Raw genomic sequence first — 15,724 nt, forward strand, 5'->3', positions numbered from 1 at the left:
ATAAAATAAAGGATGCTGTTGATGCAGTGAATCAAAATCAGGAGTACAAAAGTAGGTGCCATTTACCGAGTACCTACTATGTGTGATCCACTCTTCTGAGAACTTTGCGAATGCCATCTCATTTTACCTTCCTGGGAACTCTGCAGGGTCCACAGTAAACTCTCATTTCATGGATGAGAGACACAGGGCTTAGAGAAGGGGAGGTTATGTGACAATACGAGGGACCCACTGTTAGTGAAAACGTACTAAGGATTATCTCAGAAAGACAATGCTAATCCTTGGGGAAAAGTGAAGCAAGCTCCAAAAATCAACAACTCTGATACAACTCTGTCTTCCCCTGCACAGTCCTGAGTTGGGGAGGGTCTCAGACCCCACAGGGTGGTGGGAGAGGGCTCCAGGAAGGAGCCCTGTTTTTTTTAGCATATACATATATATTGATATTTAAGTGCAGAGAAAAGGATATGAAATTACTCCCCAGGAAGAAAGATGGTGGAGGAGGGGGGAGGGAGTCTAGGAATGAAAATTTTAAATCTCAGCTGTCAAAGGCACCCTAGTGATTACCTCTACCACCTGGCACCCTGTAGCCTGAAATTGCTCATCGTGGAGGCAAATCTAGCAAGCTGAGAAGACATCTGGAATTGGGTTAAATGACTGATTTCCGGAGCATGCTGCAGGCTCCCGCCACCCAGCACCATCCTCCACTTCCGCACCTCTCACTCCAGGCTGCTGCGAGAGGCTGGTGAGAAGTGATGGTGGTGGACACTGTGGTCCAGGCCTCAGTTTCCCCACATGTAAATGATAGGGAGGGCGTTAGACTATGCATTCTCTTCTGTACAGGACAGCCCTCCATCCCCCAAATGAGGAACTGCCAGACCCCAAACGGCACAGTCTCCCATCCCGTGGCCCAGGATGCACCGAGGGACGCGCCATTTCATTGGTCACCCTGAGGAACATTTAATGATGCTCAGAGAACGTGCCGTACGAGGTGAGGATGGGGAGGGGAGTCAGGCGTTTAAGCTAAAGATTTACAGCAATGAGATGAGAAGCCGGAAGCAGTGTGGACGAAACCTCACGTAACCAGAAAACTCAATTAGCTGGATGCCAATCAGGTCCCAGGGCAGAGACGCTGGCCTTACTCTCAGAAATAAGGGGACTCGCCTTTTCTCTTTAGACTCCACCAGTGTTTATTGAGCCTGCACGGATGCCAGGCTCCAAGCTGGGTGCTTTGGATCCACTGAATCTTCGCAGCAGCCATGAGCAGTAGCTTCCACGGCTGGCTCAAGGAGGCACTCTGGCTTCCAGGGTCACAAAGCTGTCTAAGGACAGAGTGAGATCAAAGCCAAGTTGCTCTGTCTCCCAAGTCTATGCTTCTTCCAATAATAATAATGCTACTATGCTGATTAGATGCTTATAGTCATATCATAATATCATTGTTATCATCCCAGCCACCATATATGGGTCACGCGCTATCAGCCAGGAACTAGGTTCAACTGTTCACACGTGCGGCCCCGTTGAACCCTTGCGTCATTCTGGTGGTATAAGGATCCCCATTTTTACAGATGCAGAAACTCAAGCCTCAGAGGGCTGAAACCACTTGACACAAGTCACCCAGCTTATAAGAGGCAGAGCTGAGACTGGAATCAAAGTCTGAGATCCTTCCATTCTTGACGATCTTATCGAATGCTCTCGCCGTACCAGGCACTGTGTAAGCACTTGATACGCTTTATCCTCCTAATTCCTATAAAGAAAGTCTCACTCTCCCCATTATACAGAAGGGGAAGCAGAGGCTCAGAGGGGTAAGTGACTTGCCTAAGGTCACACAGCTGACAACTAGCAGCATCTGGATTCTAACCTGGGAACATCTGAGCTCCGAGTCCTCACACTCTGGGCTGTCCCTCTTTAAGGAACCACCCCCAGGCCCTGTTTGAGCATTTTCAGAACACTGTGACCTATATTCACTCCCCTTTGACCACTAATCATTCACAATGGCTGTCACTCGGAGGTCTCTCGACTCTGGAGTCGGATTCTCTTTAAGCACCTAAAAATGCCTAGAACTTGACACTGAGTCTCCAGAACCATATTCAAGTTGTTAACCTGCCCCTTCCCCACCAGGATCCTATTCGAGGGACCATCTTATAATCCTCCTGGGTCCCAGCTGGGGCAATGGTTTTGGGGCTGAGGCCAAGGGAGGCCCCTTCAGGACTGGTGTGGCCCTGGGTACACTGTAGGGGTACAAAGCCCACCACCTTTTATCCTATAGGGTGGATCCTTCCTGGAGCCCTCTCCCACCACCCTGGGGGGTCTGAGACCCTCCCCAACCCAGGACTGTGCAGGGGAAGACAGAGTTGTACCAGAAGGCATTGGGGGTTTGGGGGTGCGTGTGGGTGTGAGGGAACCAATGGGGCAGGAGATGCAGACCATGAGGGTAGCTTGGGCTTGGTTGTAGTGAGGGTATGTCTGGGAGGTGGGACACTTGTGCACAGTGTGTGTGACAGGGAGGCAGCGTGTGCATCTTGTGTGTGTGCGCGCACGTGTGTGTGTGACTGCGTTTGTGATGGGGTGAGTAGAGATCTACCTATTTGGGTGCATGGATACTGAGCTCTGAGACTATAAATGTGGCCCCGTGGACCTGGTTCAACCGAGCTCATTTGGGTCTGTCCATGTGGGAGTCTAGGACCCTGTGTGAGCAGGTGTATGTCCACCTGCCTGCCTGGTCTCTTGACAGTGGGCACTGGGCTGTGGCTGTGTGCTTCGGGCTGTGACTGTAGGTTGTGCAGTGGACCTCTACGGGATGAGTCTTATCAAGGGGAGGAGACATAATCTTGGATGCTCTCTCTGGGTTGCCTGGCAACCATGTACCAGGGAGAAGAGCTCCCCCTCTTCTACCAGAAGGCCTGGCTGAGCCTCAGCCAGCCTCCCACTGGACTGGCCCAATGCCACCAGGGTTGGGCATTTCCCAACAACCCCTGAACAGCCAGCACCCAGATTCGAACAAAACCTTTTATCTCCTCAGTGCAAGGCCACTTCATGCTTGAGCCATACGAGACAGCAGAACAGGAGGGGTGGCCCCTCTGCTGAAGTCCAGCCCAGACTGAGTCTCTCCCCAGGATGTCAAGGCCACAGAGACCTTTACACCTGGAGCCCACAGACAGGTGCACTGTTGGTATCTGTCCAGGTCCTGCATATCACAGAACACCTTGCATATGGGTCTCTGTACGGGAGTGTGTGTGTCTGACCATAGGCATGTGAGAGCAGGAGTTCACCCATGGTAGTCTTTGGAGTCACCTGATATTAGGGGCTCACCCTTGGATCCTCTTGCAGACATGACCTTGAGTAACTGAGGGCACTAGGGTATCACTCAGGGCCCTGTGAACCCACAGGCTCTTCATCTAGGCCTCTGGCCAAATTCTCTGCCCTCCTATCACCCCCAGCTGGATGCCTGTCTCTTGGGCCACATCAGCATGCATCTCCAGTCCAGATGGCCTCAAGGGCCCAACTCTGACCCAGGGGCTCCAGAAGAGGCCATCTGGCCTGGCACCACACCAGAGGCCATGGTACTTCCCAGGACCATGTCACTTCTCTGGACGAGCTGCCCTGGCCAAGGAGCGAAGACCAGTGGCTCAGAGACATGAGTTCGAATCCTGACTTTGCTTCTCCTCCCTGAAAGGTGGTGTCTTCACCCGTCAAATGGGCAGCTCTCCTCCACACAGTGCACACAGGCAGCTCCACCCTTCTTCACTGACCTTGGCATGTTTCCTCTCCTTTTGGAGGCTCAGTATTCTCATCTCTAAAATGGAGGCATAAATACTGGGTGGATCATTCAGAGACGGACATGAATGCGAATTGTCAGTACAGTGGAAGGGACAGGCAAAGGGCTGTGAATCTGTCTCCTTAGAGGAAGTAGAGTTCCTACCCTGGATTCTCCCCAGTTGATTTTCTCCTGCGTTCCTGGATGCCAGGAGGCCAGATTGCAAGTGTGGGAAGAGGAAGGAAGACTCTGTAAGCCCAGCTCTGCTGAGACAGGTCTCCCTTTGACATTTAAGCATCTGCTAATGAGTCCCTGACCCTCCCAGCTTAGAAAGTAGAGCTGAGCTGAATGCCCTGAATACCAAGTAAGGTGACGTTTTCAGAGGCCTTAAAGGGCCAGAGAGGGATCAGAAGCTGCTGCTGTGAGTCTCTCTTTGGTCAAGGTGTGCACTGGGGTGGGGGTGGGGCGGGGAGGGGAACAGGTTTGGGAAGTTAGTTCTAGGAGCAGTAAACTGGCTGGATGTGGGGTCTTCCTACAGTCTTGCCCATTCTGCTTTTGGAGGGAAACCACATGGATTCACAGAGAATTCTCTGTGATGTCTAATGGGAAGGTCGGACTCCCAGGGATCTGGGGAACACTTTGGAGGTCACCTCTCTCTGCAGGTTGCTCTCCATTATGGCTTGGTGACTGGAACACTGAGAACATGCACGGTGGCCAACACGTTGAATCCTCCTGCTACCCTCACTTCCTCCATCTGTAAAATGGGTTGGGTCACCGGTTCTCCATACCAGTGGTGAGAGGCTTTCTTTTCTCTTACGTCTGAAGACAAAACAGAAGTGGCCATCCTGGGTCCCTTGACCTTCCTAACACTCTCCTGTGATACAAAGAATTTTGGACTTCCACAGCAGCAGGTAGATGCCTTCCTGTTTGCAAAAAAAGCTCTCGTGCCCAGCAGAAAGGGCCTTGGTTTTGAATTCAGATAGACCTGGGTCAGCAACTTACTTAGCTGTGTGTCCCTGGACTGAGCCTTGGATTCCTCGTCTGTATATGGGGATCATTATCTCTACCCTGCACAGGTGGGACAGAAGGTGCTGCAATGACATTTACAGTGCCTGAGACCTACCAGGATTCAGTCAATGTCTCTTCCTGCTCCTTCTCCATTGCTCGTTCATGATATGTGAAGGGTGGCTAGATCGCAGGTAGGAGACACTATCAGTGCCCCATGAATACACTCCTGGCATTCACCATCCCAATACAGGCTGACAGTGACCTACTGTAAACACCTAGGGTATGTGAGGGACAGACTGCACTTGCCAGGGAGTTAATCTCCCTGGGAGCCACCCTCAGCCAATGATGGGTGAACGTTGGAGGATAGATACTGCAGCTTCCCGCTCCTCCAATGGGACGTCTCTGAAGCACGCTCTCCACCACCTCCCACAGCTCCCCAGTGGGATTAAGCCTCAGCTGTCCTCAGTAGTGGCCTGCTTTGTAAAGGGCAAGTACTGGCTCCTTCCCTTCCCTTTCTCACGTCTGAGGTGCATCCTGGGGTCATGATTCAAGTAAGCCAAAGCTCACATCCTTGTCTCTGGGAGAACCCAACTTAAAATATCTTGGATTTTTGAGCGTTCTTAATTCACAAGGGAAATCCTGCACAGAGTTCAGAGCCACTGCTCTTCACAGCCTGTAGCCTGTGAGAATGGCGCTCCCTGGAGCTGGGCAGTACACAGTCCGTGGACAATAGCAGCAACTCTGAGTAGTGTCTTCCTAACAACCAACCCTTGCTGAAGAATAGCAACAAAGGTAATAATAACAGCTGTGTACTGTATGTCGTTAGTGCTAAGTATGTTACACATATCACACCTCAATTAATCCTCACAACTACTTAAGAGGTAGAGGATGCTATTATCCTGTTTTGCAGGTGGAGACCCCGAGACATAACAAGATTTGATCACTTTTCCAGCTCAGACAGCTAGTGGGGGAGCAAAGTAGGGATTTGACCCCAATCTTATTTGACATCACATCCTAGGTTCCCACCTCTCTGCTATTCTGCAGGAGGCCTGCCTAATTCCAACATGGTTGGGCTCCAGAGACCCCATGCCAGCCACCTGAATTTCCCAGAGTCCCTCTGAGGCTCCACAGTAGGGGTCCAAGGATCACAAAAGCCCGTGCCCCACATTCTGATAATGTCAGCTCTTCATTGCCAGGCCAGCTGGGACGGTGCCTGACCTGGGAAGCTTGGAGTTTTTACTAGCAAGAGGCGGGCAGAGCAACTGCTCATCAACTCTCTTTACTAGGGGCAGAAGAAGAACATCCTGGAACCAGCTGCAAGTATCTCTGAAGTCCATCATCTCTTTGTTCTGGGGCTTCACAAAGATGAGGTAAATCCCACCAGGCATCAGCTTAAAGGCAGGCGTGGAAGAGTTCTCCTTGGTTTGAAAGAGGCCATCACCCCCCGGGGAATTAGGCCAAGCTCTATTGCGTTAAAGATGCTGGTGAGGAGGAAAGGCAGTGAGCTGGGAGCTGTTAATGGCTACCTATAATCAGAGAGTGATTGAATTATACAAAGAGCCTAACTGTCCGGGGAGAATTCAAACCAGTTATTTTTAGGCATCACCAAAGGCTCCTGTGAGCTGTTGGAAATTCAAATAGCTTGAGTTGGGTGCTACTCAGAGTGAACTGAGGAATTTTCATTTCAGGAAGGAGGGTGCATCACCACTACTCCATAACAGGCACTGTGCTATGTGCTTTCTCAATTTCATCTCACTTGGTGGTCAGAGCAATCTTTCAAGGTTGGAATTGTCCCCATTTTACAGATGAGGCATTTGAGGCTCCGACAGAATGAGTGGCTTGACCAAAATCAACACAGCAAGGAAGTGAAGGAGCTGGGATAGAAACAATGTCTGCCTGATTTCAAAATCTACAATCATCGCTCCCATAGCCTTCCTGGATTATGGTTCATGGAGAAGAGCAAACCAATCCTCCCCCATCATGATGCAGAAGGAGAAAAATTTTCTAGCTAACATCTCCTTGGCCCTACACAGCAGAACACATGAAGATCCATATGAATTATAAAATTCAGGGGTCCCAGGCATATATCAAGGGAAAGGAGAGGCCTCCAGGCCTGGCAAAGGAGCTAGACATAGCCCATCCATCCAATATGACTTTCCATGGTCATCTGAGGCTCCCCTCAGCAGAAGTGGTTAAAATGGAGTATCAGTGAACAAAAAGTACAAGCACTGCACAACATTTCCCTTCTAATCTTCAAAGACAAAAAATTGCCAGAACTAACAACAGTACACAAGAGTCACCATGTAAATTGTGATCCATAAGTCAAGATCTATTTTTTCAGTGATAACATGAGCTTCATAATACTTTCACTAAGATAGAAAAGACAAAACAAGAGGGAAAAGTGCTGAGTCCCGGGAGCGGTTGGTCTGCAGTCACGGGGGTATTAGGCAGCACTAAAGGATGGTCAGGACCATGGACAGCCACCCACGGGACCCACATATGTATCGTATATTTTGTGTAATTCTAATGAACCTTGCCATGCAAATCTTGCAAGAATATTTCAGGCAAATGAAATCTCTTGCAACACCCTATAAAGCCATAATACTCTCAAATCACCAGCAGGTCTCTGCCCCTGGGAGGAGAAGCTACACTTCCTGACACATTTAGCAAACTGCTGTGAAAAAATGTAATCCAACCAAGAAGGAAGTCCATTTCTCGGTTCTTTTTTAACAAGGGCAAAGAGTCCACGTGCCCGAGAGTCTGTGGCAAGAAAGAATAGCAGGGTGCCTGCAGACATTTGCTCTGCCAACCTTTTAATGCTCTCACTACTGTAGGAGCATTCCATCACCTCGGAAACACGTAGGCTGGCTCCCCATGCAAGGGGGACACCCCACCAGAGTGGTGCTTGGGCAATAATAAGCCTCCTTTGGATCTTCACAATCATTAAGTGCTCTGTGTCACTGTTCAGGGAAACACAATTAGGACATGGTGTTAATACAAACTAATGACTCTACAAATGGAATCTGGTTTCCACCATACCTGTTTCCGGGAGTGTTTGCTCCTTGCCCTCCCTAATGTAATACATGCTAGTGTGCCAGTGGAAGGCCTCCCTTTCTCACTTATTTGTGTATAAATCAGATCTCAGGAATGGGAAGCCACTGAGTCAGAACAAAGGCACTGGATATTCTGTATTGTGTAGAGTCAGGACGCAGGGCAGGGGAGAGGTCAGGGGTCAAGGAAGAAAGGAGGAAAGTTAAAGCCAAGGAACACTCCCAAAAGAGAGGCAACGGGGTCCAAAATCCAATCCACCAAGAGGTCAAGGTGTCTACAGCACTATATAGAGTTAGCACTCAAACCAGGAGTCAGAGACCTGGGTTCCAGCCTATGCTCAGTCCCTAAGAAGCGCCGTGGCCTTGGAAAAATCATGCCGGCCCATCATTTCTAGAAATTACCTCTCAGCTTTTGCAAACCCTATTCCCTCTGCCTAGATTTCTCCCCCACCCTTTGGCAATTTCTTGAGTCTGGATATCCTCCTCTTTTCCACCAGGCAAAATCCTATGCATCTTTCAAGGCCTTAATCAGTCAGCCCTCCTGTGTGGAGCCTCCCGCAGGGCTGTTCAATTTAGCCACTTGTGCTGTCTGGGCCTCAGTTTCTAAAGCTGTAAAATGAAGCATCAGTGAGGAAGGTGCTTCCAACAGGTCATTCACAAAACATCATCTCTGATGATCCTTTTGTTCATGGCTGAATACACGACTCTCCCTTTCACCTGGAAATCTTAGAATGAGATTCAGCTCAAAGGTTGCTCCTGTGGCTCCTATATATACCCCCCATGCTTGAACAGATCCCACTCGTCTTGGGTCTGTCTCTCCACTAGATGGTGATCTCCTTGAGGGCAGGGACTGTGCTTGATTCCCCATTGTCCTCTCCATGCCTAATACACATGGGAGCAATCAAGTGTTTCATGAACAGCCCCCATGCTCTCTCCAAATACCATGTTGCCAACTGGGAGCCCACCAGGAGCCCCAATGTGACAAACCATCTGTCTCCTTATCCAAGCCACTTCCATTTTCACCTCAGCCACAGTAGCCTTGAGATTAGTAAGGCTTAGATTTCCTTCTGGAGTTTCCAGCTGAAGGTGCCCAAGCTTCCAACCTTGTACAGTGACGATTCAGAACAACTGGGGTGGACTTAGAGAATCCAGGACTCCCCTCTCAGTAGAAATGAATGGGTTCCCCGTCTTTGACATAAATACAGAGATTCCTTTCTCAGATGGAACAAAACACCACTACAGAGGTGGGCAAGCTGAGGGGCACAGCAGCATTCCCATCAGCCTCAGGGGTTTCTCACCAGCCGCCACCCAGACAGCCCTCCCACTGCTACCAGGGCAAAACACACCCAATTGTAACGGGATCTAGCGGTCTTGGTGTGTTGAGGTTTATATATTTCAGCTGACTGAAAAATCTTTGATGGTCCACGAGAGTATTATTATACCAGGTGATCTCAATAGTGTGTGTGTGTGTGTGTGTGTGTGTGTGTGTGTGTGTGTGTGTGTGTGTGTATGTGTGAGAGAGAGAGAGAGAGAGAGAAAGAGAGACAGAGACAGAGACAGAGACAGAAAGACAGGAGAATGTTCATATTACCCAGGCAATCTGAACATTAACCAAAACGAGGTCTAGCTAATAGTGGCTGATGACATACACAGCCCAATTCTTGTTATCTAGCTCAGCACCATCCACTAGAATATTCTAGTGGCATCAGCTTTCCCTCTAAATACACACAACTTTAAGGTCATCTCTTCATATGGTCAATGTCACCATCAAAATAATGTAAACATTGGCATAAAGAAATCAGTATCGGGGATGATAAATCTGCTATCAAATTGAAACCTCATTACACTAATGGCCAAACCAGAGACTTGCTGTATGGACATTATCCAGCCTGGATTTCACACACCCTCCCCACCCTCTGCCAGCCAGAGCTGCAGAGCTGGATGAACTGAGGCAACGATGGGGAGGCAGATGGTGCCTCTGTTTCTAGAAATCAGCCACTTTGTAAATTGGCGGCACGCGGGACCCCGTTGTAAAGCAAAGCTTGAACAGGGCTTCAGAAACATGGGGTTTGGGAAACAGAACACAGTGTCAAGCACACCAGCAACGAATTTTGATAAACAATGACATTCATAAGGAAGAGGCCTTTCTCTGCATGCAGACAGGCATTAAGGTTCTGCCAAATCCACCTGGGTGGGCAGGCTGACATTCTGGTTGGAACTTGTCAGCTCCACGGAGGTCTAAGGCCTTATTATTCGAAGTGTGGTCCATGGACCAGCAACCTAGCATCACCTGGGAACTCCTTAGAAATGCAGAATCTCACCGGCTGAATCAGAATCTGCATTTTAACAAGATCTCCCTAGGGTTCATTGGAGCATTCAAATTTGGGATTCTTAGTTCTGGATTCCTATTCCTACCTCAGGACTGCATCAGAAGAGTAATCAGGGCAAACCTCAGCCCTCTGTCAAGGCCATTAGCTCTTTGTATAGGTCTGAAGGTCACCTCTGAGGTCACAAGACTGTGTGACCTTGGGCAGGCTTACTTAAATTCATCAAGCCTCGGTTTCCTCACTGTAAAATGGAGATAATTAACCATGGTAACTGCCTGAAAAGTCTGTAGGGAAGGGAAACAAAATCAGACTTGCAGTGGGCTCAGCACGGTGCCTGGCACACGGCAGATGCTTGATAAATAGACATTAACTGCTATTAAACACCCAGAGAGGGGACAACGGGACAATATCCACAGAAGAGGGGGTGGCTCTTGTCCTCGGCCATTCATCCCCTTCCCTCCCTCAGTTTGGAAACTGGAGAGTTTTTCCTGCAAGACTGAAGCACTGGCAGGCGAGGGATAATTCTCTCTACAGGAGCATTAAAGACATACGCTCTGGAGTTGGTTTAAATCTTCTGCTGCTTGTGTGACCTTCAGCCTCAGTCTCTTCATCTGTAAAATGGGAGTGGGTGAATAACAGTGCGATTTCAAGGGTCATCATGAGGATTAGATGTGCTCTCCCATAGAAGGCACTTGGAAAACGATTAAGTGTTTGCTGTTGTCATTGTCATTGTCACCATCGTTAGACACAATCTGCTTTCAGAAAATAAGGACAGGCCAGCTCAGGTTCTAGCTGTTTGTTAAGGAGGAAGAGGGGTGTGGCTGGAGGTGAGGCTGGGGCAGGATGGTGGCAGCCTTGGAGGGCAGCCAAGGGCTTAGGAGCGGTGGGAGCCGTGGAAGGTACAGGTGGGCGCTCAGGTGGGCGAGGGCAGAGAGGGGAGGGGCCGACTCACGTACACCTGCGGGCTGACTCCTGGGCCAGCTGCAGCCGGTAGACGGAGAGGCGGTTGGCGCCACCACACACGCTGCCCCGCTCGCCCTTGCAGTCCATGTCACACTCCGCCTCGCTCACGTTTGTCGCCTGGATCTTGTGGCCACAGTAGCACTCGGCGCCGAACTCCAGCCCAGCATACAGGTAACCCCTGGGGGAGGCTGCTGTCAGGCCAGGGTAACTGCCACCATGGAGACCCCAGGGACAGGGTGACTCACCTAGTGAGGAGGCCTGGGGGATGGGAGGCCTCTGGGGACCAGGAGGTCCCAGGGGAAATGGAGAGACAGATGATGGAAGTGGTACAGGGGAGACCTCAGGGAACAGGAGACAGTGGCTTCCAGGAGACAGGGAGACCCCAGAGAAATGAGGAGACTGGGGTGGGGGTCTCCCTATCTCCCTGGAAGAGGGGAAACAAGGAAGACCTTGGACATCAGGGAGACCCAAGGAGATCTGAGGTACAGGGATACTCCAAGGGACTGAGAATAAGGAGACCCTGAGGGTCAGGGAGGCTAAGGGGTTAGAAGGTCTTGGAGGTGGGATGGGCAGGAAGCCAAGAAGGAATACAAGGAGGTCCCTGGGGGACAGGGAGACCCTGGAAGGGGACAAGACCCCAGGGACCACCTGCTTCCATCCCTGCCTCATGTCTCACACCCCCATACACTTACCCACATAGACCCACAACGTCATATTCACACCCATCTACATATACCTTCAACACACAGGACACTTCACACACACACCCCTCTGGTCCTGTGGCCCCTCTGCCCCACCCACTCTCTTGCTCTTCCCTGTCTAGAGCCATAAGCCAATCATATCTGCAAAGTCCAGCCTCTTTATTCCAGGAAACATCCCCCAGGAATGATGCTCTATGTCCCCTGAGAGGAGCTGGACCCAGGGGAGGGGGAGGGACTTTTGTATGTCTTTGGAAGGTGGCAAAACCAAGGTCACGTGTCTAGCCAAGTAAAAAATTCCTTTCCTTAAAACAAAAAAATTATCCAGGCACTGCAAGATTGTCCATTTTTTTCACAGCTCTGGAATCATTTCCTAAAAAGGACTTTTAGTAAGGACCTGTTCTGTAAACAGATGAAAAGGGAATTGTTTGCTCTGGCTCGTGGGGTAGGTATGAAGTGGTGGGGGAGAGGGGAGTAGGACGACCCCTGCTCAATCCTCTTGCCCACTGTGGCCTCTGAGGCACTTTCCAGAATCGTGAAAGCTCCTTGGGGGAGCAGCCTGCAAAATACTGGTCATGCAAGGCTGGACCTATGGGAGGTGTCAGCTCACGCCATCACACGGGACTTCTGGGGGCTGGCTGGAGAGACAGATCCACCCAGACTCACATCTCCAAACACCCCTACTACTCGGGTAGCGTGTGATCACATGGTCACCCGGGCAGACACAGTAAGAGCATCTTAAACTATCTGGGCACCTTGGAGCTGGGACAGCCTCCTTCTTCCACCTGTCTGTCGCCGTCTCTCTCAAGCCTTGGTTCTCAGGTGCCCTTGGGGCCCGTCTCATATAATTGGACCCACTGATAGAAGGAACATTGGACAGCAGGAGTTTCTAAAATTTCCCAGCTGGGTGTGAAAATCCGAGCAGCGGTGCTCCAACCATAGTTCCAGGACCAACAGCATCCAGTGTCACCTGGGAACTTATTAAAAATGCAGATTCTTGGGCCCTGCCTCAAACCCACCAGCTCAAAAGCTGCGAGTGGGGCCCGGCAATCTGTTTTGAGAGATTCCAGGCGATATTGACGTGTGCGTCCTGGAGCTCACAGTCTAGATGGAGTGACAAGCGCTTAACCAGAAAACGCCGGTATAGTGAGATGAGGGTTGAGATGGAATAAGTCGCAGATTGTGGAAATGCAGAAGAGGCCCCCAACCTGCCTGGGGTGTCAGGAGAGACTTCTCAGAGGAGGTGAGAGCCAAGGTGGAGCTTCAGAAGATGAGTCAGATCAACTCGCGTAATTCACTCTGGTTCAGCGCATCCTTTCTGGCTGCCCACATGGGTTTCCAGATGGATGCAGAGATGAGTCAGCTGCAGCCCTGCCCCCAAGGGGCTCCCCAGCTAGTTGGGGAGGCAGAAGCAAGAATGGGTTTGGGCCACAGAATGGCAATATCTTACACTTGCTCTCTTCCAGGCACTGTTCTCAAATATTTGCTTTGCAAATATTAACTCTTCAACTCCCACAAGACCTCTCTGAGGGCGTGGACTCTGAAATTCACTTCTGTCTCCCCACCGCTCAATAAATAAAGAATCAATATCCTCAAGAACTTGGAGTCTTTCCCAAGCTGGAGATGGTCCTGGGCTCAGGATTTCAATGGTGGACCGTTCTGGAAGCTGATTATAAAGGGGACAGTGTTTCCTAGTCAGGAACTGAGGGAAGAGTCCCTTGGCCACCCACTTGCCCATTTCCACTCCAGCCATGCAGCGGAGCTCCTTTAGAGCTTGTGATCACCAGAGGCAACTGGCTAGAGCCTGAAGATGAGCATGTTAGAGGCCTCTCACAAGCCATCACACGTCAGGGGACCCAAGGCACAGGGGAGGAGAAGGTCAGCTCACTCCACAGTGCCTCTAGGGCAGCAGTGCTGGTTCCCAGGCCTGGACTGAGGGTCCCAACTCGCCAGTCCTCTGGGGCCTCATCCACTCTTGGAAAGTCAGCTCCCTCCCCCCAGTGCATGTTCTAATCAAGAACATCATTTTCTTCATACATTGGAAAACACTGTCTGGACAGGCGAGTGTTTCTCCCTGGTAGAGAAACAAATAGTTTCTTGGCTGGTAAACCATTAAATAGCCCTGTTCCCAGCCTCCCACCTCACCCTTCCCACAGGCATCACACAAGCCTCATGCTCACAGACTCACACTTGCCTGCATGTAAACACCCACGTGTGCTTTCCCCACAATTCGGGACACTTGCAAACATGTCCACAGAGACTCCTGCACTCACAGATACTGTTATTTAAAGACAGTTAGGTATTGGCATTAAGCTTACAAACATATGACCCTGCATACTGTACACTGCAAACTCACTCCTAGGCTAAGTCTCACGAATTCCCATAGACCAACTCCCTGCTCAGTTGCATGCACGTATACATGTGCACGCACGCACACGCACGCACACGCACGGACACACACACATATCACCCTTGCATCACCCTTTCCTTGTAGCCACACGTTCATCCTCCATCATGCCCTCCCACAGAAAAAGAAAGACCACCACAGGTAGGAATCTGAGAAGGAAGGGGTCTGAACGCCTGGGACACTGGTGGGGCCCTACCGTTCTGCACAGTTGTCCTGGCAACGGAAGATGGTCATCTTTTTGTAGTCGAAAAAGGACACGCCTCGAAGGGCCCGGCTCCGGGTGTCATCCAGGTAGCAGCCGATGTACTTAGCTTTGGGGAGATGAGAAAAGTCAGATTTGGCAGGGGGGACAAAGCTGAAAGGGTTTCAGGAGTAACCAGTGTGCCTCTGGCTATGTGGCCTTGTTGACCTTTTGGTACCAATTCCTTCCTCTGAGCAGTAAAGTAGAAACAAGAGAGACTGAAACTCACGTGCATTGGCAGAACATGATCTATAAGGGCAGTGGTGTCCCATGTGTAGGGCTGTGGGCCCTGGAGGTTAACAGAGAGGAGGGAGGGACCTTTCCAAGGCCAGGGTTAAGGTCATGTCCCTGAGCTCTACTGGTGACAACTGGGTACCCAGTAACCCAAGCCAACATCATTCCCTAAGCACCAAGCAGATGAGACCTGTATTAGGACAGCTCTGAAGAGCTTGATAAGTTGACAGCCTGTTATCATTTCTACAAGATGGCTTAAGGTGTTATTTTCCCTTGGAAGGAACACTGGCCTGGGATATCTCAAGATCTAGGTTGTCATATCACTTCGGTTACATTCTAGTGCTGACCTAGTGCATTTAGGCCTGTTAACCTCTCTGAGGTCTAGTGTTCTTCATTGTGGGGATGAAAATATCAGCCCTATGAGGTTAAAATGGACTTATTTGTATAAACGTCTCTACCAAAGTGTCTTGAATATAACCGGCACAAAGTTAAGGTGAGTGGAATAAAAAACCAGCCATTCACAGTGCTGTACAAGTACTTTACAGTTTTCCCACTTTGTGGGCCAAGGTGAATGCTTTCATCCAAAAGGAAATTTTTAAATAGTGTAAAACAACTATATAATTACAAGCCATTCACTTAGTTTTCTTAAAGTAGTACACGTGTTCCTGTACTTCCTGGTAAATAGTACACAAAGATGGTACTTTACAGTTTATAAAGTCTTTTCCCATATGTTCTTACAATCACTATTATTAATTTGGACATGCACTTTGCTAAGTGCTTTACACATACTGTCTCAGTGAATCCTTAGAATGACCCTATGAGGTAAGTATTAATATTCCCACTCAATGTAGAAGAGGAAACTGAGGCCCAGAGAGGCTAAGTCACATGCCCAAGGAAACACAGCTTATACCTGTGGAGTTAGGTTTGGACCCAAGCAAACTGACTGCAGAGCCCATGTTCTGCACTACTGCTTGTTTCTCTTTGAATCCGAGGATCTTTGCAATGACCCAGGTGCAATGACCCTTGGCATGCTTAAACTCTTTTCTTA

At 49.8% G+C, this 15,724-nt stretch overlaps 1 protein-coding gene across 4 annotated transcripts in view; it reads right to left on the minus strand.

Moving 5' to 3' along the window:
• WSCD2 (WSC domain containing 2) overlaps nucleotides 1-15,724 on the minus strand; it is a 99,327-nt gene that overhangs the window by 20,324 nt on the left and 63,279 nt on the right. For 3 of the 4 annotated variants that reach the window (XM_059039377.2, XM_067015663.1, XM_067015662.1), the window contains exons 3-4: nucleotides 14,398-14,512; nucleotides 11,090-11,274 (exon numbers count right to left, since the gene is read on the minus strand). The exons of the other annotated variant lie outside the window; for it this stretch is intronic. In XM_059039377.2, coding sequence (XP_058895360.1) covers nucleotides 11,090-11,274; nucleotides 14,398-14,512 — 300 coding nt within the window. The remainder of the gene's footprint in view (nucleotides 1-11,089; nucleotides 11,275-14,397; nucleotides 14,513-15,724) is intronic. 4 annotated transcript variants of the gene reach the window in all.

The sequence above is a fragment of the Kogia breviceps genome, chromosome 15, assembly GCF_026419965.1.
Source record: "Kogia breviceps isolate mKogBre1 chromosome 15, mKogBre1 haplotype 1, whole genome shotgun sequence".
NCBI classification, from domain to species: Eukaryota; Metazoa; Chordata; class Mammalia; order Artiodactyla; family Physeteridae; genus Kogia; species Kogia breviceps.